Source organism: Leuresthes tenuis, unplaced genomic scaffold (assembly GCF_036924035.1).
Source record: "Leuresthes tenuis unplaced genomic scaffold, fLeuTen1.0.hap1 SCAF_20, whole genome shotgun sequence".
In the NCBI taxonomy this organism is placed as follows: Eukaryota; Metazoa; Chordata; class Actinopteri; order Atheriniformes; family Atherinopsidae; genus Leuresthes; species Leuresthes tenuis.
In genome coordinates, this window is record NW_027325374.1 from 8836566 (window position 1) to 8860161 (window position 23596).

The window sequence follows — 23596 nt, forward strand, 5'->3', positions numbered from 1 at the left end:
CCCTTTTGTTCTGCTTTTTATCTTCTTTGTATGATAGTTTTTAAATTCTTCTTTTATAAAGATTTATCAAGATGAATTCAAATTCAAGGACAACTTCCAACCTCAAAGAGATCCAAAGAGAGGTGCTCCAAAAATCACACTTTTTATCAGTATTATTGATGACTGTGTCTGCATTTAAAGGCTTTGAACAGAGAAATTATTTTATTTTAATTTTTTATTTTTTTTTTGGGGGGGGGGGGGGGGGGGGGGGGTGTTCCCGCACAGGCTTTGTGCATATGGTTCATATAAATTTTGTGAGTAAAGATTTGATAGGGAAACGAATGATTTTGATTTTCATAAAAAAGCAAAAGGTTGTCAGATATTTGCAATGGGGTAAGTAGCAAATAAGCTGAATTATCCTTTTGTTCTTCTAATCCATTTTATACTACTTCTACAAAAAAACAAACAAAAAAAAAACTGCTTTCAAATCTGTGATCACGACTGATGCAGCCAAATTGGTTGACTTTTAGAAGAATCATTTAAGCACACGGCTCTATGTGCAGCTGAAGCACTTATGCAAATGAGTCAGCGTATATACATGCATATCTCCACAAATTCACAGCAGCATGGGAGAAATAGGCAGAAACAGTCCTTCGAGGTTTTCTTGCTTATCCTCTTCCAACATACCAGCTGCAACAACATGGCTGGTATTATTTTCATCTTGTGAGTCTGTCATTCATCATGCCGAACACAGGGTCCTGGAGAAACCTACTACAGAGGGAAACTACCACAAAAGCTCTTTTGAGTGCTGTGACAGGTGTTTATATGGCTGTCAATCTGAACACTGATTGTGTCACAGAAAGTGTGAAAACTGTGCAGTCACAAAACTTTCCAAGCAAGTAGCTGATATTAAAAGGCAGAGTTTGAGAACTCACTGGCACTGGAGCCAGTGTGATCCCGTCATAAGCTAGCCCCCAGTCTCCCTGTGTGTTTGTGAGTCCGGAGGAGCTCTGGTTTTGTTGATGTGAGCGGCAGATATGAAAGAGAGAGCAAGAGTGTGCAAAGGAGCAGCAATTTAAGAGACAGCAAGACAGGCAGTGTAAAGGCCAGAGCAAGAGGGAGACGTGGATAATCCCTAGCAGAGTGGAGTGTGGGAGGCTGGACCATGGTGATCAATGACGAGAGTCTGAGAGGGCCTGGGGGAGGACACGAGGAGTCTGGGCATGGCAGAGGATGAAACACACTCACAGGCCAGCTGAGTGTCTTTGAGTGTGTGTGTGTTAGCATTTAAACATGTGAGCTTCAAAGCTGGTGCCTAAAAATGAGGGATCAGAGCTTCTGTGAACGATTCTAGAAGGATTTTTGTGCTAAAACGAATACTTAATCAATATCTCTGATCAACAGTCTTGGCCATAACTGATGCTTCCCTGTAGTCATTTACCAGATTTATTCCAAGTATGAAGATGCAAATCTTTTCTCTGATCTCTGTCATTTTAAATAAATATTTTAGGGTTTCAAGCTGACGATCAAAGTTTGATTACATGACTGTATGATCAAGGAACTTTTAAAGCACATTCCAGGCACATTTTTGGACACTGCAAGCAACCAAAAAACTACTTAAAAACAAAATGACTCCTCTACTCAAAAAAATAGCAGACCACTGAAACTGTAACCACAAGTGATCATCATCATGTGAACCAAATTGCAATCAGGTGCTCTAAAGCTCATAACCATGTTCTTAGAAAACATTCATGGTGTCGAATATGGCCTTTCAGCAACAATTTACTGAGCACTGACAGCTCAGTTAGTTAGTAAATTAACACGGCCATAAAACGTGCTCCTTTCAGGTCTTGTAGGGCAATAAAACAGACTGAGAACAGCACGCTGATTAGTAGCTATTCAGCAAATCAACCACAGTCCGAATGTGTTTCCTCTTTATGCAGGTACTGCTTGATCCCCTCGTTATATTTCAGTTCAACCCACGGAGCAATAAAAGTACATAATGCCAGAGAGTTGTGCTTCTCACCACATCTCTCCTGTAAAGCACCTCCAGTATGTCACTGAGCAGCTGGCAGCAAGCCTTCAGATCCTCGCGCTTCTCCAGGTGGAACTTCAGCTGGTCCGTCATCAGCGGCAAGAGGATCTCACGGCAATCTGCAGGGACGCCGAAGAAAACACACATTCATTACGGTACTCAACACATGGAACAGATGAAAGATCACCCAAAGCAGCGCAGCATATGCTCAAGACAAACATCGCAGACGCGCACCGCTTATTAATGACTTTAACCTCAAAGGATTAAATTAAAATAACGTTATTAGATCAACTTCAGAAAGAGTTCAAAAACTTTCTGAGAATCGTATTACAATAGCACAACTGTTAGAAAAAACAGCCAATAGAAGCCCCCGGCATTGTCAGTAAATTACAGTCCTCTCTCAGAATATCATGAAAGAAGAATTAAATTACTACAAAAACCTGCCACTTGAACTGAACCCTCAGCTAATACATAACCTCAGCTAATAACTTTGGCGTGGAAAATCTGTCGAAATTGGCAAAACAAATTCCTTTCCTGAAGAGTCTGGTGTTGCAACGCCCTGAATCAAAGCAACTCATTTTCCACTGGAGGAATAGATAACAGCAGTTTTCATGCAGTAATGATCAATCCTTTCAATCTTGAACAGAGAAGAAAATAAGCAGGTTTACCTAATCCGTTTAAGATAAAAACGAGGTGAAGGAGACTAAATATTACAAAAGCTCCCTTTTGCATTTACACAAAATATCAGACCATCTGAAAACATAACACTAAAAGCCTTAGTCTATGTTGATGGTGACACCACAACCTGAACTTTCATATGCAGGGGGAGGCGTTCGGTAGGCAGTTTGGACACAGAGAACATAATTGATAAGTGAGGAGGGATTCTCAAGGAAAGCAGACCAAAGGCAAACATTCATAAATTAAACATTTTCTTTCAGAAACATTTTTTTTCAGTCCTTGTTTTTAATTCAGGTCTTGTTCTTAGTCGTACTGTGTGGTGGGGGCCAGATTTATGGCAAATAAATGAGTGTTTGAGTAATTTTGTTACAGTTAAAAGATCGGAGTGAACAGGTTCAGGTTTTAAAGTGAATATTGGCAGATATTTTAAATAAAAAGCAATTATATAAGACTATCCTTGCATTGCTACGTCTCATTGGTATAAATACAAACGCTTAACCTCTCTTCACATAAATGAAAGCAAAGAAAGGAAAAAAATTATAAGAAAAATAGAGCACCTGATCATAAGCAGCACCCTTGGGCTGTCAAAGCACCACCTTATCATTTCATAGGTATGCTAAAATGCAGGTTATACTGCAGAAATTTCTGTCAAGACCCACACAGTAAAATACAGTATATACAGGGAAGATTAGTAAAAGAAATGACAAAAAGAGTACTAAGAAAATTCAATAAATCGAATTGTATAAGACAAAATGACAGCTATCACCATGGATAGTATAAGACCAAGTTATAAACAGAATGCAAATATTTCCGAGTCATTTCAAAGGGTATTGAGCCATAATTGCACAAAGACAATGTCATTAACTGCTGTGAATGAGAATTGCCATTTTTTTTTCTCATTTTGCACAGGCACCAGCTTTTCTTACAGCAGAGGTGCATGTACAAACACACGGCTGAACAAACGGAAAGACTGAAAACACAACAGCTGTTGCCAAGTGGTAGAATAAAAGAAAAACAATGAGGGAGATCATCTCTGACGCTGCAGCATAATGCAGGAAAAATGGTAATCGCCAAATAAAAACCTTTATAATGACGATGTGGAGAAACATCCAGTGAAATGGCCACCCAGCGACAGATCTGAACTCAGATCAATACAAGCTCCCAGATAAAATTACTGTTTTAAGAAGCCAATAAGCTGGGGCAAAATACAATATGAACCTCATCACTCAGCAAACACACACACATATACACACAAATATAAAGCTTTGGCGATTCTTAGCACTGCTCAAGGCCAAATGATAAACAGCAGGCTGCAGTGCATGATGAAAAGAATGAACTATGGGGGATCTCAATACCCAAAGGTAGCAAACATGAATCCAGTCGTTGTTTTACATCCTCTAAAGCCTTACTAAAGGAACTGCATGCCAAACTGAGAAGTATAGAATGGTTTCGAGATGAAGCTGATAAAAATCATTGATATTTCCATCCCAAAGTGCCAGAAAAACAAAAATCCATACCTCCGACTGCAGTGAATGTATCAATTCCGAAGCCGTTTCTAATTGCTTTCAATACAAATGGAATTAACCAAAAGCCAAATGTCTACACAGAGACCATACTAAGGGAAAAATAATGCATTGTGACGTAATTGGAAATGGAAATGGAGGAAACACAGACTCTGTTTCAGGGACGGAGAAATGAGATGCATCAACTACAAAATGCATCTCTGCCAGTGGTTTAGTCAACCTAACAGAGCTACTGGACTCATTTTGAATCACCTAGAAAACAAGTTCCCTGACTTTATTTTTTCCAAGGAAATTGTTAGAAAGTCACAAACACCTATCCCTGTTATTTCACTGACTTTTCAACAGACATCCCTATAGATGTACTTGCCCCTCTTAGTATAATGACTCTGCCCAAACATGTAACTCCTAGAATTTAAGGATTCTGGACAGAATCCTGGACAAAGCAACAACAAACAAAAAAAGCCTTATAAAATGATTTGAGAGTAGACTCGCGCTGCTCAGCTGCTCAACAATGCCTTTAAAAACTAAATAAAGCATCCATTTTTCTTCAACTGAACAGAAATGTTATGGATGTTAAGAGTTTGCTTTGCTGCACGTTTTCTGGTCCTGACACATAGTGACAACCGTGTCCGCACCAAAATATTTTTGTTGTGTTTATGAGTACAATGCCAAGCTATCCGCCTGAAACGGCTTAAGCGGGATGTGCGCTTTCATACGTCTGTGTGTGTCTGTGCCTCGCAATCTTCAAGGGACTGAACAAAAACACAAATCTCTTATTTGAGGGCGTTAAAAGATTGTTAGGAGTATTTAATGCCTTGTTTTCACAGGGCTTCCAGCCTCATTCTCTTTGCGCCTCCTCAAAGCTCAAAATAAACTCAGGTAGCTAAACACACACATACATACACACACACACACACACGGGCATGTAGCAGTATAAACACACACTGTTGCATGTGCACACTCTGGAAGCAAGGTGGGAGCAGGACAAGCAGTGTGGAACTATCAGGCCATGAGCACTCTCCTCAAACTTCTGGGGCAAACAGATTTTAGCTGCTACAGTAACTTCTCCCATTCACACAGATTCAGTTGACATATTTTTTCTGCAAGTCCCACTCTCCTTTTGCATCAACAGTGACACATGTTATGGCCCCAAAAACAGCAATAATCTGCCATGTTTTCTGAAATCATCAGGTTTCAACTTGTATACTAGTTCCAACACAGAATTTTATATTCATACATGTGTACATACATATAGGAATAATTTCAGAAGATTGTGTTGTTAATTTAAAGAATTAAGTCAATCAGGGTCTGTAATCTCCGTTTTATATATTCTTTTATACACATCACTGTGCAGCCAGAGGAGGAGAAAAAAATGCCTCAGCAAACACATGCAGAGCCTGTTAACTGAGTATATGGAAACTGCTTATAGGCACCATGGTAACAGCTGAGCCTATAGCTGAGCATTCCAGTACATGGGTGGCTGGGTGACAAGGGGACCTTTTTAGTGACCACCAGGGGATCAGGAAGCAACAACAATGAAATCCCTGAGCACATGCACTTACTAGAGCTGATTAGACCACCTCAAAAACTGTCTGGTCACCTAATTTGCTCAAGATGGTGGTTATAATACTAAACAAAGCATCTCCAAGGTGGAGCTCTGCTTGATACGAATGTGCATGGATGAACTGTACTTGACAATAAGCCTTCTACGTCACTGCTTTTGCAGAGGGTGGAAACGCATGTGCACAAAAACGACCAGTGGAGATGTTCAAAGCACCAAAACAAGAAGCCGTTGTGAGACCTAAGCAACAGGATAATCAGTATCTACATCACAGCAACAACTCCTCCTGCTGATCAGCACTCCATTCACAAGCACCAGGGGAGGCTTGCCTGTCCACAATTATAGTGACAGATCAATAGTAATGACAAGAGGAACACGCACTGAGCACTGCCCTTCAATAACTACTCACTAAACTGGCCAAACCACAGACAGGCCGCTTTTATGTTTATAAAGTATGAAAGCACTGGATTATTAAGTTAAAAGCAGTGACATTTACACTGTGCTGTTTCAATATCACACATTACTGAACAGGAGAAAGCTCCCATTATGCCTTGGTCAGAGCACCTAATGATGAAAGCAGACACCAGCCATGCAATGGATCACTGTTGTCCACGTCTTTTGCACGTTAGTTGATTACTTTAAGGAATGCGTTGTCCCTGCCAGCTAGATTAAAGCACAGAAATCTCTATTACTTTACCACCAAAAGGACAACATGTGAGGGTGCTTGTCCCAAGTTAGAACCTAATTCAACAAAAACCCAGAGGAATGGGGCCTTCAGCTGAATGCTTAACCTGAACATCAGCACAGCTGGGCCCTGTGTGCAGGTCACCATGCAGAGCCTGGACATACATTTCTAATTAACTATCTCCATGCCACACTCACACACCCACACTCACACAACATGTCCTGTTACACTGCATTGTTCTGTTCATGGTTCTGTTCGGTTCTTTCTGGCTGAAAGGACAGGAAGTACCTTCAATAAAAAAAAAAGAGAGAAAGAGAGAGAGAAAAAGGGTAAGATTTAAAGATCACCATTTTCAGATCCAGACAAGTACAGGTGGATTTGGCAGCAAGGGTGCCCAACTCCTTTAAAGAACAAGAAGGATTTCCACTATGTGTCACCAATGACCTTTCCAGGGGCCTCACACAGGGCTGCCGAGGGGAGGCAGGTGGTGTGTGTGATTGTTTATATTACTGAACCTTGAGAGCAGTTGCATCCACTGAAAACCTGCAAGTACAATTTGTGCATGCGTGTGTGTAGGTGTGCTCTCACCGTGATGAGTAAAGAGATCGCTGTGGACAATGTCAATCAGACAGTCCAGCTTCTGTTTCACCAGGCGACCCAGGGGGACCTTGAGAATGAACTCCGTGAACAGCTTGCTATGGAGACAGAAGGATGACAATAAACAGAACAGGTCAACCTGATCAAGCATCTTGGGCTGGCTGACTGCTTCCCAACATGAGCAATCATTCAAAATACATCCCACATAGGTACTTTAAGGATATCCTGGCTACAGTCGGTGCGTATGCAATATAATAGCGAACACAGACTGTATATAAATGTCTCGGGTTTTACTGTAAACCATTATGGCCAGACGTGACCACATATGTTCAAAACAAGAAGCCCAAAGTTGCAAAAAATACAATTAATTGGGGAACATTCTGTACGTTCTACTACACATCAAAATAGGAAACCATTAAGAAAATAAGCTCAACTTAACTGAGAAGAAAAACAGATAATCAGCATCCTTTTAGCCCATTCTAGTCTTTTTCAACAAAAGGCAAGCCATAGATGAAGCGGACCAAAAAATGAATAATACATTCATACCCAGCCAAACTGTGAGTAGAGAACTGAGCGCCTACTTTACATGGGAAAGAAAAAAACAACAGTAATGAATTAACCTACTGACCCGTCTACCTCCCAAGTCTTGTTAGTCACTCTCATGGGTTCCCAAGCATGTCAATCAAGCCAACCCACACACACCAAATTCCAATCTTTGAGACCCGATACATACTTAAGTATCTGAATATTTTCTGAAGGAATAAAAGCACGCTGGTCAGAAGGAGTTAAATCAACCGATGGCATGATAATAATTTGAGGGGAACGTTAAGCTTCTTTATTTAGCCACCTCAGCCGTTTTTATACCGGACAAGAAACCAACATCGGCTAACGTCAGGCTTTTGAGTGCAATGGGAAACTGATTGATCAGCATTCAAGCCCTTTATCAAATAACTCTGAAGATATTTATAAGCTCAGGCTGTGTTCACCACTCATTGGAACACAAACTCCGGATGAAAACTAAATTCTGAAGTTGCTGCACTCAAAGCTGCAAGAGTGGAAACGGTTAACTATTTCTTTACTGAAACATGTTTACCAAACGTGTCAAGGCTCCTAAACTGACAGCAGTAACTCACAAGGACACAAAAATGAATAAGACTGACTAAAAAAGCCGCTAGCCGCTCACTCTCAGTCCCACTGTGTGGCTGATACTCAGTCCAAAGATAATCAACAAGTCTCAGAAAGACATTGTATTACAAACTGGTCCAAAACAGCCTGCAGGATACAATGTAATATTATCCCTGTTACGTTGTTGTAGTTACAATCAGGCTTGCCCCCCAGGGAGTGGGTCTATTTACTGGACCAGTTCTGTCTACACTGTAGCTCCCAGAGCACTCAGGATAAACACACCAGTTCTGACAGTAGGAAATAATGTAAATGACTGAATTTGGTGTAAAAACAGCAGCACAGGTCTGGAGATGTTTCAGACTTATAGGAGCGGGACATGATGTCCATCTTTTAAATTCAGTCATTGAAATAAGAGCTGTCAGCAGAGCCAAAGGAACTGAACAACCATAACTGACAGCGGGACAACATTGCTCCCCTGTCTCACATGAATAGTGAAACATTTTCTACATTTCGGAGGGAAACGATCAAACTACATTCAACAGTTGTGATGCTGATAGATAAATCCACATTATGCACACACATGAAGCTGACTGGTTTTGTCCTCAAAGAAGGCCGAATGCTCATTATGCAGGAAAGCTCAAGGCTCGCGGTCGAGAGAAAAGGTTCTGGAAGGGGATGAAACATCCCCCATCCCCAAGGCTGCAGTCAAGTTGCCTCCAGCACAGCCTCTCGGCCATATCTGTGGTATCAACAGAAACAGCTGATGCCACCTTTACTCAGGCAAGGTCAAATTTGTGAATTATAGCTGACTTAATAGGTCATATTGACCATGGAATTACACCTGGAATTAGATGCTTTTGTGTTATTTCCCTTTAAACTGGCAATACTCACTTCATTATTACTGGACAGAAAATTATGTCATATATGTACAATTCCTTTGGAAAAACAACGCAAAAAGATTTTTTAATTTTTTTTTATGACAAATGGCCCCTAAAAGATGCAGCAGGACAACTCCAATGTTTACAATTATCTCAGCACTGTCAACGGCACATGGATGCACATTTCAGCTGAACAGATGGCAGTGCAGAGTCAAGCTGTGTCTTCACATTAAGTCGTTAAACAGCTAGCAAAATACATAATACAAGAGACACAAGATGTACATTCGAAATATAAAGTCACTATGGACATCAGCCCTCGATAGAAAAAAAATTCCAGCATTTGTAAGTGAATGCAAACAGGCATGTAAGAGTATATGTGCCAATAATTAAGTTGACTGCCAAGAGAACAGCTGATTATTGTTAGAATATTTGACAAAATATTCTGCAGCAACACAGGGCTTCACTTCTGGATGCTGACCAAGCTGAAGTGGAACAGTTCTGTCAGCATTCTGTCAAATTATCCATCATCAACTTCACAACTAAATGAACATCAACAGCCTCAGTCATCAGATATATGGATTGTCTTATGTGAATCTGTATTTTGCCATTTCACGAAAAAAATATTTGGCCAATTCTATTATTAAACTCCTTCAACAAGAAAACCTACCAACAAATTAAAAACCCTGCTTTCTATTCTCCCACTTTTCACAGAACATTGTAGTTAACTCTTCCCTTGACGTAAAAATAACAAAAAATATGTTACAAAAGCAAAAGCAGGGAAAGAGTTTTTGCTGAGGTTACATCTTCAACCTCACCCGACTTTGTCATGAATGAAAACGATCAGTTCACAATAAATAATCTCAATAAAATCCTAATAAAAAAATCTATTATTGTCACAAGCAATACACCGTAGTTGAAGATATACACAACAGCCAACATGAACTAAAATGAACACTTAAGTGGAGCAGTCATTGAGTTTCCAAGGAAACTCGAGCATATTTAAGCAGAGGACCTCGCTGTACAGCTAGTGAATGCAGAGTTGCTGAATGAAAGTAGGCCAAGGTGGAAAGGTGGACAAAAAAAATGATGTAAACATAACATCTCACTGGTTTGTCCTAACATAATCTTCCTGTGAAAATCCAATTCAAACTGACGATTTAACGAAAAAGAAGAAGAAAAAAAACGACAGCGATTTCCCCCGTTCTTCTGTTGTTCCCTTGCAAACACATATTCAACTCTTAATAGGAACATCATCTACACATTTGCTTTATGGAGCTGCTCTTTAACAACCCCAGCTTCAGAACTCCCAAATACACATAAGCAGTTCACACAGAGCTGCAGGAATGGCTGTAGTGCCACTGTATACTCACGGAATACAAGTCTACTCCTGGTGTTAACTAATACAAAAAGATGGCGTAATAACATGTAACAGAAGATTACCTTAGTTCCTTGGGATCAAAGACCAGCTTGACGTCATTGACAATGGTGGGAACATACTTCAGTGCAGCACCCTCAAGAAGAACATAAAAAAAAATGACAAGATTAGATTCATTGCCTGAGGTAACTTTGTTTTGTCATTCACTGAGACTTAGTAGTTTATTAATGTGCAATAAGCTACTCAAAGCCACGTGAATTATTACAGAGTACTGCAGAAGCAAGGTAGAAACTGTGTGTACATGTCTTGCAGTTTGATTATGCTGATAAAACGAATTACTGATGAAAATATGGTGCATCTATAAAATGCATACGTGTTGACTGGTCCTGTATACGTTTGGTGACAATTAACTCTGGTGACAGCATTTTTCAGTGTCCACCTAGCCTTTAATTTCAAGTGTCCCCTTCCTCCTTGAAACAGAGTTAAAGGGGGAGGAATTAACAACACACACTAAACTCCCATGACCTTGACTACTGTCTCTATGGCCTAAATCATTGTATTTAAAATACTATAAATAAAGTGGAACCAATGGAAGATCTCTTGGAAATTATATCTTGATGAGAAACAGCTAAATGAGATCTAAATTTTCCCATCAATAGTACAATAAAGTCATCAAGTGCATACACACTGTGACTGATTACAGAGGCTTTCATTAATAATGGTTATGATTAACCAATCTGACGCTTTCCTCTCTGACAAACTCCTGCTAAATGTCAGCCAAGGAGGGTTTGCATGTTTAAACAGCGAATTTGCAAATTAGCCTAAGTGCGAGCCTGTCTTGTAGAGGTGGATTAGCCATACAGATGCGGCACACTGGACGCCACCTACTGATCGCTGTGCACAGGTTAGGTCTGAAGACTTATCACAAATAATTGCTGATGCAAATGGGACTAACAAGAGAGAAAACACCGACTTCAGTACATGTCAAGATGTGAAATCTCTCCACAGATCAGAGAAGAGTAACTTCACAAGGAAACCGTGTCATAACTATAGCTTTCTTTCCAAGAAGACGCCCAAATGAAATTCGGCTTTAATCCACTTTGATCTCATTAGATATTTTTAGTGCTTTAATATGCATCCAACACCTTCATCTTTCTCTCTGTAGGTAGAAAGCTTTAAGAAGACGTGGAATTGGATTGCATAGATCCAGTTGGCTTCAGTTATAGAGTCACTCTTTTCTGAGGAGACATTTTAAGAGAATGTCTTTTTTTCCTCTTTGTTCCCAACAGAATACTAAACTACCACCTGTTGTTCAGCTGTGTTTTGTCAGAGGTGCACATAAAAATGTTTCTCAAGCCTCTGCTCTTGTTTGTGCCTCACAGTCCCCAGAAACATCTGTTTGTGTGTGTTTATCAAAGTTGTCGCACGCATATGTGCAGGCCTGTCCAGATGTTCATCAGATTCGGTATTTTCTCAGAGAGGTATAAAGTGACTGCTCATTAGCTTGCACCTGTCACATCATTTTCACAGGGGTAGATTTTGGAGAGGGAAAAAATAAATAAAATAAATCGTCGGTTTCATGGCCGTTCCTCAAGATCAGTTTTTAATTTACTGACAGTAAAGCTAATATCTCACCCAATTACACAGCAACTGACTCCTAATTGACTCCTGAGCTTCTCATATGGTTGACTGTGCACATGGATCTACTGTAGGTGTTCCAAGGTGCATGCACCTTGTGATTATGTTATCTTTAAAAGCACAGGGGTGGGCGGGGTGAGGCTGTGTGGGGTTTTCAGAGAGCATAAGGAACACATATCCATGTGTGTCTGTTTTCCAGTGTGGGGTCATTGAGTTTGGATTGAAGGACAGAAAAACGCACAAAAGACATGAAGCTCAATGGTAAGAGGAGCAAATACCTTCATGAGCAGCTAAAGAGTAGAAGATCAGAGAAGACCCATACGGCAGGACAGGCAAGGTCAAAGTGAAACAGGAAGAAAACACATACAAATAGAGAAAGAGACAAAAAACAGAAATCCACACACAATAAACACAAAGAAGGTCCAAAACACAAAGAAGGAAAGATCTGAAATGCTTCGGCTGCACAATAAAGCTCAATTAAATTGAATGCCTTGATCTTTCAATATCGTCCCGACACTCAACTGGAGAGATTAGCTTTTCCTATATTCTTTATAAAATATGCATTTATCAGTTTTGCATATGCAAATGCTGTAAAACAAACATCTTAAGTCTCAGGCCTACTTTTGTGTCCTTTTTAAATGAAGTCAGTGACCTAATTTATCCAAGTTAACACAATTCACTCAGCTGGCCTTCTGAAGCTGGCTAAACATGTTAAAGATCAAACACGAACTGCCACTCAACAGATCTGCTTTAATCATATAGTCTCAACTTATTTATTTATTTTTTTAAATCAGGAAATATCAGAGTAAACAAAAACAAAGACATGGCATATGATTAAAAGTTTTCTGCTTTTTGATGAAGCTGTCACAATTCAGTCTGTAACCTAATGCATTTTGGTGGCCAAATCACAAGTCAGGAGCTACAGCCAAGATATGGTTTGATTATTGTAGCTTAGCAAGAAGACTGGAGGAGTATCAGATCTTCTTGGCTCTGTCTAAACACACTAATGGCAACAATCTGTATCTGCAACAATCCAGTTAGGCACATACACACATTAAATTACTGGCCAAAGAATGCACCTACTAGCAGCTTGAATTTGGCAGACAAATACAAAAAGGCAAGCAGGTGTAGAACTTTTCAATTAATGTAAGACTCAAGGGCCATTATCAACGGGCCCACACCATAATGGCTCAGGATGCAAATGCATAGACCCAGAGCCTCTCTGGGTATATATATATATATATATATGAAATATTAGATTCTATTTAGCCAGCTTCAGAAACATATTGAAGTGGATTTTGTTCATTTGGACCAAGGCTTATAGCTTTCCTGTCCAGACTTAAAGCCAAGCTAATCTAGTCATTTACACTGGTCATTTACTAAAGTGAATAAGTTTACATAGAGGTGAAAAGAGAGTAAAGACCTAAAAATCTACACAGAAAAACATATAAAAGGTGAACGAAGAGGACACAGAGACCATAAGAAGGAACACTGATATTAATGTCTAATAAGCTGATGCAGTAGTTATCATCTAAAAAGACACATGCATCTCTCTACTTAAAGAATATGTCTTCAAAAGCTAAATCACACCACAGTTATTTATTATTCACAAAGCAGAAGTTATTTACTATTCATGCAGCAGCAGAATTTTCTTGGCTCTGAGTTTGAGCAATAGCACGCAGTGTGACTTGTGAGATAATCAGCCTACCTTCACCATGCCAGTGTTCTCTGAATTGCTGTTCATCATGTCATTAAAGGATGTGAAAAGGTTCCTCAAGGACTCCATGAAGTCGGCCTCTCCTTTGTTTTCATAGAGCCTGAGAGGAGATGAAGTAGACAGTTACTCTGGCAGATGATTGCGAGGCCGTTGTTTGTTTCATCCCCGAGTAAACAGCCCCACCTGCACTGGGAATGACAAGAGTTTGACGCTTCCCTTTTAAATCATTAAAAACAGTGAGGATAAAGGCCTGGGTGTGCTATCAACGCAATATTCTTGGATCAAAACCACAGACATCACTCTTGCTGCCAGCTAGATTAGCATTTAAAACAACATGACAAGACCCTGAAGCACCTGCCTGTTGTCAGGTGGAGACACAAATCTGAAAAATTAATGATCTATGCTAATGACTCTCCTGGAATACCACACAAGCAAGCAAAAGCAAATGTCACGCTGGGGTTCATTGGTTTTACTTTCAAATCTCTTCGAATAACTAATGTCTTTTCTGCTAGTTTGTTATTCGTAGCAAATGCTGTTTGGATCCAGTAGCAACCAGAAGCCAATGATCACACAGCAACTGCAGAAAACACTTCCCTCACTTTCTAATTGTATGGGACCACAAAGCAAGGCTTCCGCCATTATCCACCCAAAATGCAAATGTGTTTTAACCCACATGCAGAGCCCCATAAATCTCCACAAACTGGTTATTAACTGGAAATGAGCCATGTTGCACTTGCTGCAATGTCATAAAAAAGTGGCTTGTTAGAGGAACTGGAATAGCTTCAAAATGCACACACTAAAGCAGAGGGGAGGCGGGTCAAAGAGAGGTTAACTGGTAAGATTGCTGCAACTGCATCAGATTTCACTTTCCTTCTTCCAGAAAGGTGGGTTTTGTGATGTCGGGAACATCTCACGGGTATGCGGGCATTACATGGTAAAGGATAGTCACTGTTGAGGGCTTACAGAAATCATAGGATTAGAGGCATCCGTCTCAGAGTTCCCACAACAACAATTACCTAAAGCTGCTGTTCACCCGCAGCACAGAGGAGCTCAGTGAGCTCTGGACAGCCTCATGTCAGTGGGGTAAACTCTGTGATTAAGGTGCTTCTTTCCAATTTCATAGAAATGTTCCGCTAGCCCACATTAGAAAAAAAAAAAAAAAAAGCCAAAGCCCTGCTGATGTAGACTTGGCACCTTCATGTCAAGTCCGTAAGAATGCCTCAAACAAATCAAACACTGACACCAGGATGAATTTCAACTCGGACTCCAAAGTGCCACATTTAGAACATGAGCAGTTCTGGAAGAGAGCATCTAGCTGTGGTAAGATATGTGAGGTAGAGGACAGAGCGTCCTCTAGACATTGGGAAGAAAACCAATCAAAACTCTGCACACTCAATTAGTCCAGAATCGCACATCAGCCCATCAGCCCATCAGCCACCAGCGGCTTCATTCCACAGCTCAACATGATCATCCATTTAACGTCCCAAAAGCCAATTAGTAATGCAGCCATAGATATTACCAAAGGATCAGCAACTTTTACATGTCCCAGCTTTTTTTCTGCAGCAATAAAGAAACAGAAGGCGCAAGAATTAAGGCTGACTGGTGCTTGAGTGCCATGTATGTGACATCAGGTGTGAACAGAAGTAAAGATAGCCATGAAGTATTTAAAGAACAGCTGCACACAGGCTGGAAATCCAGCTTTTAAGAATGAACAACCCCTTTAAGTAAGTGCATGCTTGTGTCATACGTACTGGTTAAAGAGGACTCTGGAGCGCACAATGAACTTGAAGATGTATTCCAGGGCCTTCATGGCCCCCAGCAACTGTTCTGTCAACCTCTCTGCATTGTCCACGTAGTTCTTCAGAACTTTAGTCAGCTTCCTAAAAACACAACAACAATGTGCTAGTCACAAAGTGGCAAATAATTTGTTTTTAAAGCCCTTAATCTGAATGTACAAAGAGTAATGAACTCACGTGTATGCCAGTGTAGCACTGAAATGCTTACGAATGTAGGTCTCAAGGACAGGGTTAAAGTGCTGGAACTTTCTGTCCGCTATAAGTCCAATAATGAACACCTGTCAGAAAACAAAGACATGCTCATTAAAATGTAAACCACGAGCCCCGTAATGAAGAGCACCACATACTACCCGTCTTACTCAATATGCTGAAATAGACTGGGAAATTACACAAGATTGCATTTGAGCAGAAAGCTATTTTCTCTCAATTCTCTGGCCCGCAGATAATCTTGGACACCCAATAAGACAATTTCTCCCTCCTTACTCTGTAGAGAAAACCGCTCCTTTGAGATGTACCCCCTGATGTTCACTGATTGCATGAGAGAAAGGATTCTGCATGACACTTTGTCAAGTATTAAAGCCGGAATATGAAGCAAATGAGTTGACAAAGTTCTCTAATCACTTCAACTTCTTCTTGCCTTCTGTAAAATAATGCTCTTTCTATACCTGGATGGAAAATTAGATTTCGCAGTCAATGAAAATTGTACGTGGCGCAACAAATTCACACAGATCAATACGGCAATAATCCGACGTGAGATGCAGCGTATCTGTACTTCTGTCTGCACAGTGAGATGACACAGCGTGCAGAGAGAAATCATAAGAATCCAATTATGAAAAAGGCATCAGCATCATAAGAATTTCTTGTCTTAAAAATAAGAGTGCGAGACAACGTATGTGTTGTTTTATACATACTGTGCATTCAATGAAAATTTCTAATTAGTTTTGTTACATTTTAATTAGGAAGTAATAAGCTGTTCTCTCTTCAACTTCTCAGCAGAAGCTTCTGGCACAAAACAGATCACTGCATATAAAACAGGTTTGGTTCTCACTTCAAATTGCATTAGAAGTAGTGCAGGGATGTCCATCAAGAAGCATCAAAGCACAAGAGAGAGTTCTCAGCATCTAATATTTGCATCTGAACTGCCAGGACTGACAGGACTCTCTGCTTTACTGTTTGGGGTCTTTACTTACCAAGGCATCAAACACCAATGTATCAAAAGTGTCACTGTCCGAGTTTTCCATCATAATGTTGAAGAGAGCATCCAGGGTGTCTTGAAGAAACTAGAACGACAGAATGTGCAGCTTGTCATGGCAGGTTAACAACAGGATATGGCAATAAGAAAACATGGATATCTTAAGTGTCACTGGAGACTGACAAAGACACAAAACATCTCTTGACTGGAAAACTAAGTGTGAATTTTGGTGAGAATTTGTGCTGCTTGTCAGCAGCAAGAGGAAAACTAGGGAATAATTTGTTTGGTGAACATTCATTGTACCCACTCAGTCAGAACAAGACCTTATTCTTTTACTCATAGACAATGTATTAAATGTTTAAACATGGTTATACGCTACCAAAAGTCTTTAAACACTCTTTTAATTATTACTTTAAAAGCAAAGTGACTGCGTTAAAAAAATTATTCATCAGATTTCAGATCGATTCATCTGAAATATATAAAAACTAGTGTAGCAAATAAAGTTCAGGTAAAGATTCATGTTTTTGTCTTATGTTAATTAAAAAAAATAGTTTAATAGTTTAAAAATAATTTTTTTCCCTAATAAATAATTCTTTCAATTAACCAGTTAATTTAGTAAAAAAGGGGGACTGAACCCTATCCCCGCTGTCAAATTAAACAAACTGAACAGGTCCATCACAGGCCTCAAAAATACACAATTTATCAAGCCAGAGACAAACAGAACAAACAACCAGAATCACATTTAGAATCACAGATAACCTGGCTTTATTTTTTTGGGCCCTGGGGGCGGGATTCTAACCCCGAGATGAAATCGTAATGGGTCAGGACTGTTCTGGCACCACAAGCGGTGCCTATACAACATCACGTAGTTTTTTTTTTGTTTTTTTTTCATGTTTTGGCCGATTGCAGCGTAATTTTGTATAATGTAACCAACCAACAAGTGAACTCAATTATAGTGCTACATGGTCCTCGTTACACACCCCTTTACAGCCATTAGCAGGAGCCAACTGGGTTTCAGTACGGGTTACAGTAGTAATTTCCCTGTCAGAGGACCCTCCATAAACACTAAGTGCACAACTTTACTGTCTGAGGAAACACGCTCCATTAACTCAGTCAATTTTGAAAACAGATGTTAAAGTGTCAGAAATGGAGCTACAACTCCATTGTGCTGTCATTTGAGGATGTCTATCATTTGAGGATGGATGAGATTCATCATATTCTCAGTGAGAAACACATCGTGCTCTACATGCAGTTTTAAACACAAGTCAGTTTCACAAAGGCTGCAAATAAATAAGTAACAGAGGACGACCCCGCTCAATCACATATAGTATCAGGACAATGGGTAGGGAGCAGCCAGGTTTAAAAACACAAATTTTGCACTCATCTATGACATAATATCCATGCGTTGTATCTATGTGACCTCAACAATGTATAAGCTGATGATGATTTTATTGTTTTTCCCATTTCTCTAATTTCTTTAATGCCAAAAACAAAAATGTTATCTAATTGCCCACCAACAGCCTTGGGGCACTTTGAAGAGATTGAGTGCTAATGTAGCAGTGATAATAACTGCACCCCCGTGGTTTGATGAAACGGTCCTGCAGTGGTTGGCACATCTGTCTAGTCTGATCAAAGCTGTCAGAGTTAAGGTCTTCAACAGATACGCTACGATCTGCCAGGTACCCAACCAGCCCGTGCAAAACTTTTTCTAAAGAGTGATTTATTCATCTGCCCCATGCGGAGCACTTGAATGGCCTGCCTTCGCTTCTGACAGCGGGTCATCTCCTCCCCCTTCTATGGGTAATGTGCAGTGCTACGTGCTCCCGTCTTGCTGGAGACATCAAAACAAAAACAAAACACCTGATCTCTTTGACAGGCGGTGAAATCAATTGTAAAATCGCTGCAAGGAAGCAGCAGCATTCAGGAACATTAAGGATTACTTGTAACTGCATCATTTATGTCGCCAGCTGCTGAGAAATGTCTGCTATTTATGTCAAAGCAATCAAATGAATTGAAGCAATAGAATGAGGCACATTTTCAAGGTGACAAAAACAGCAAAAGTAACTGAGTTATGATAATTAGTTGACACTCTAGCTTTGAAGACACCACATGGCAAAGTTTTTTCGACACAGAGAAGACTTTTGGCTTCTGACCTTCACGACTTCGCCGCCCTCCACCTTCATCAGCTGGCGGAGGTTCTGTTGCAAAAGGCTTGTGTTCGAGCGCCATTTCAACAGGCCAAGGAGGTCGACTGGAGAAAGAAAATAAAGAGAAAAACAATTCATTATCACTATGCACAGTGTTCATCCTGCAAATGGGTAACAGAGTGTGAAGAGGACTGGAGTATCAGCATAAATGATAATTAAGGCTGAACATATGAAGTTAATGAGAGTTGGGGCCAGATGCCAATTTCCCAAATACTGTATTCGATCTTTTGCTTTAACTATGAAAATGAACATTAGAATAACAAGATGAGTCAGGATGTGATTAATCACACTAAGGGGAGGACTTGCTCAGACACACTTTTGGTAGATTATTAAATCAAGGGCTTGGGAAAAAAAGCAATTTGTAAAGGAATTGTTTTTTACCAAATGCATCAAGTAAGAAAAATCTTTTTCTATATGTTCTATTATTCCTGATGGCTTATTAACCAAGCTTGTGAAGATCCCCAGCCTACCTCAAATCACAACCAACCGCTGTAAATGTGTACAATGAATGCAGCCACCAGCTCTGAAACAAGAAGTCTTACGAAAATGCAAACAAATGACACCAGCTGGCTCAAAAACAACGGTAACTGCAACAGAAAGTAGTACCCTCTCTAGTTAAGTACTAAAACTACTCAATTAATTATACATTTTCCATTGTACATTGATAAAATTCATTACTTTTTCAAAATAATTTCATATTTCAAAAGTCATTGGGTTTAAAAGACTCCTCTTTACCTTTCTTGTAAAAACACGGTACCTTGTGTCCCTACAGAAAAAACTAAGAAGTTTAAGGCATTTAAAGAACAGTTTCCAAACAAGTAAAGGATATAGCATCAAACCCTTCCTATACATTGTCAGTGCCTGTGGTTCCTAGCCTCCTCCTAGTGACAAAAAAGAATGCTGAAGTCCACACTCATGATTAATGCCAACATCAGCAGCAGCTAAATTATACTTAATTATCTCCCAGAACAGGTTCACGTGCAGAAAATTGGTGTGGAAATCGGTGGTTAGTAAGTGCGTAAATATGCAAGCGCATTGCCAGCAGGCTATTTCGTCTGTGGTGAAAACTGTTGCTGCTCCATCTTTGACCGCCACCCCCCTTTTTTTTTTGTTTATATAAATCTGTACTTCAGTGTGTTCAGGACGGAGCGTTTACTTCTTGGTCTCAGAAGACCAAGAGAGTGAATGTGAACACAAGGTATAAATTTTTTTTTTTTTAAAAGTCAGCAGGTCGAACAGTTATAGATGCGCTCTTTCAAGAATTTGTTTCTTTTTTCCTGCAATTCTATAAACTGCAGAAATACCTGTCAATGCAACACACATCTGTGTGTAACAGAAGTGTCTGACGCACTTCATCCTCACACTGACAGATAAAATGCTTTATGATTTTGTACTTGTGAGATTGGGACAACAGATTGGGAACTGACGGTCTAAGCTCGTCTCAGGCCTTTTTAGAACCGCTGTCCCCAGCAGCTCTCTCTCTCTCTCTCTCTCTGTTCACCATGCCTGATTGGCCACTGGGAGAGTCAGTCAGGCATGGTAACACAATGATGGATGCCCATCATCTGTAAACGTGACAACCTATCAAGGTTCTGTTACAAGATCCCGTCAAAACTACAAAGTATCATCCTCCACAGTAAGATATAGATTTGGAAATTGAAGGTTTAGCACCTTGGAGACACAAATGGCGCACAATGAGTATAAATCATCAGACAGCTTTGTCCCCATGCTGTTCGAGGCCAAACTGCCTTTAGAACACAAGACCTTAAGGCAGAAAACCATTTTTTTATGACAAAAAACATCTGCTTGAGAATAGAGGATTCCGGAGGAAAGAACATTTAAAAGACTCAACAAAACTGGTAGATAGAAAGTGGCGGAATAATTCATTTCAACAAAATGGGTCATAACTGCACAAGTGAAATGGAAAAGACCAGATTAATATTTCAGAAATTGTTAACAAGGCCTTTTGCCTCCCTTGATTTGATTTTGCAGACACAAACATTAAATAGCATTCTCTTTTCTTCATAATAGCAGCAGTATGAATGCATTTGTAGGCAATCACAAAGTTTAAAAGTGCAACGCAGTGTCTAAAGAGCAGATTCACATAAGATTTTAACACGAATTCCTAACTTTCAAACTGCTTTATTCATGTTTGAAGCCAAGGACGGAATGGTAGGTTAAAAAATTTCACGGGGGCAGGTTCTTTCATATCTCTGCCGTCATCGGATCTGTGCTTTTCCTCCAGCCTTCGTTTAGTGAAGCACGATGCAAATACCCAGGGAAGAACCGGCAGCCACTTCACACAAGCCTGCAGCGCTGCGAGACCGACGGCATAAATCCAGCTTAATTAAAAAGCATGTTTCATCTCAGCAGTGGGGATCAGTGATGAGGTGTCATGTGTATAAAGCAACCAGTCTGTAGCAGGGAGCATTCAAGTGCTTCTTTTTGTTCCTTTGCATAAGTAAGTCTTTGTGATAAACCTCTTGGGAGCAATGAGTTAAACAATGAATATAAACAGAGTCAACGATGAAGAAGTTTAGATACTCTTAAAATTGAAAATTAGTGGTCATCTTTACTAAAAATCGATTTCTACAATGATCACGCATTGAAGAAAAACTAAAATTGACGAAGGTACAATCTTATCTTCAAATTGCTCGTTTCATCCAACTAACAGTCTAAAAAAACAAACCAATTCATAAAGGAATCATTTCAGATGCACAAACACTGCAATAAATCTAGAAAAGGATAAAAAAAAAAAAACTCCTAATTAACCGATTTATCAAGACCCTGTTATCAAAGTAAGAAATCATGTCGAATATCAGTACATCAGCTCTGTTTTGCTCTGTTTAAAAGAAGGAATTATCCTTGAGCTTTAGACGACATATCATGTGACCAACAGCCACCTCTATGTTTAATCAAATCAATGGGCAGTGCGTGGGATGACATATCCTGTGACAAACACACACCGCACTGTTAAATCAAATCGATGTGCAGTGACCAGGCTGTCTGATTCCCTTGTACCTTGTGATCCAGTGCAAATTACCACCACAACGAGCCAGGTAAATATCAGCAGTGCTGCTGTACAGGAATGAATCCACTTGCCAAGAGCCATTTCAGATGTGCATTAATTTAACAGAAACTGAGCTTCAGGGTTTTTTGTTTTTTTTTCAAAAGAGCAGTTAAGTTGGAGTTTCTGTGATGTAATGAACATTGGAATATTTTGCATTGTGATTTTCTTCTTTAGAAACAGTAGACTTGACAAGAAGGTGGATTTAACTGGCAGGTCCTTCCACGTCCCTCTCTGCTGTGCTTCAGCAGTGCTCTTATACGCCTGTACGATATCCACATTCAGGCTCGTACCCACGGTAACTGTATGAGTGGCAGTGACTGATACCTTTTTTAACCTCAGGCACAATGGTTTCTTCCAAACCAAATTATAAGTACTGGAAAGAGAGACTTGATTTTATTTTCTTAGCTGTTTCAGGTATTTCGGTAACAATTTCGGCAAATATGACTAAAGGTCATTTTTGTTCACATTACCAAGTTCTGCTTTAATGGTGGGCCACAGCATTTCTTCTCTGATTGACACACAGCGATGGGGACGGTAAACTCAGATCATATCTTTCTGAAGTGAAAGATTTTGTAAAACATGTCATACATTGCTGGCATGTTCTACGCAACTATGGTGCACATGTCAGACTGAAATAAAATGGACCTCATGCATCATATCTTACTTGATAAAAAGTCTAATCTAATGCAAATGGCAAACTGCCCAGATACCATGGCTCCCTCCATCACGGTGGTGGGTATGTGTGAATAAAGCTGTGAGGAACATCAATGTAAAAATGCCCCATGTCAGAATGACAGAATGCAGTCATTTTAACAGATTGATTAAGCTATTAATGTTTTCATGTCTTCAAGTAGTCAAGAGGCACACCACTGCCTATTGTTCTCACACGGGGGAAAAAAAAAAAACAGAACAAAGATGTCAAGGTGGATAAATGGGCATGAGGAATGGTGCTGATTGATACCTTCTTGAATACTGCAAACTACACATCTATACTACAGCTGAGGCAACTATTTCAGATACAAATTTTATTTGTCTGCCGAGACTAACCAGTGTGGGAAGGCTCTGCAACTATAACTGACACTTTTCATTGATTGACATCACCACCCCCCCCTGAGCAGAGTAGGAGGGCACTTACTCAATTGTATTTAGATGACAACTTACAGCAGACTGAACTTAACAAGTCTCTGTGGGAACATAGCTGCAAGATCATGGAACAGCCCCTGCTTTCCCATTATGTTAAAAAGCACTTTCATTCAAGGGACCCAACTGAATCCCACTCTAAAGGTCCACAGTGACCTCATTACTGTTGCTTTATGAACATTTGCTGTGCAGGTTATTGGTGCAATATGCAGGAGAGTAACAATGAAGAATTTGTTTTTCTACCATGCATGCCTTGATTAGACAGGAGATATTTACTGCAAATTGATAAAAGGTCCCTGCATTACTATGATTGCTGGTATAGAAGAGATAACACATATTAGGATTGGAGGAAAACCAATCCTGACTTTTAAAAATGTTGGTTAATGAGACTAACAACTAC

General features: G+C 39.9%; 1 protein-coding gene across 2 annotated transcripts in view; it reads right to left on the bottom strand.

Moving 5' to 3' along the window:
• dock1 (dedicator of cytokinesis 1) overlaps positions 1-23596 on the bottom strand; it is a 177188-nt gene that overhangs the window by 107424 nt on the left and 46168 nt on the right. For both annotated transcript variants that reach the window (XM_072374073.1, XM_072374072.1), the window contains exons 19-26: positions 18933-19030; positions 16778-16867; positions 15765-15865; positions 15543-15671; positions 13783-13891; positions 10502-10572; positions 7050-7156; positions 2006-2133 (exon numbers count right to left, since the gene is read on the bottom strand). In XM_072374073.1, coding sequence (XP_072230174.1) covers positions 2006-2133; positions 7050-7156; positions 10502-10572; positions 13783-13891; positions 15543-15671; positions 15765-15865; positions 16778-16867; positions 18933-19030 — 833 coding nt within the window. The remainder of the gene's footprint in view (positions 1-2005; positions 2134-7049; positions 7157-10501; positions 10573-13782; positions 13892-15542; positions 15672-15764; positions 15866-16777; positions 16868-18932; positions 19031-23596) is intronic.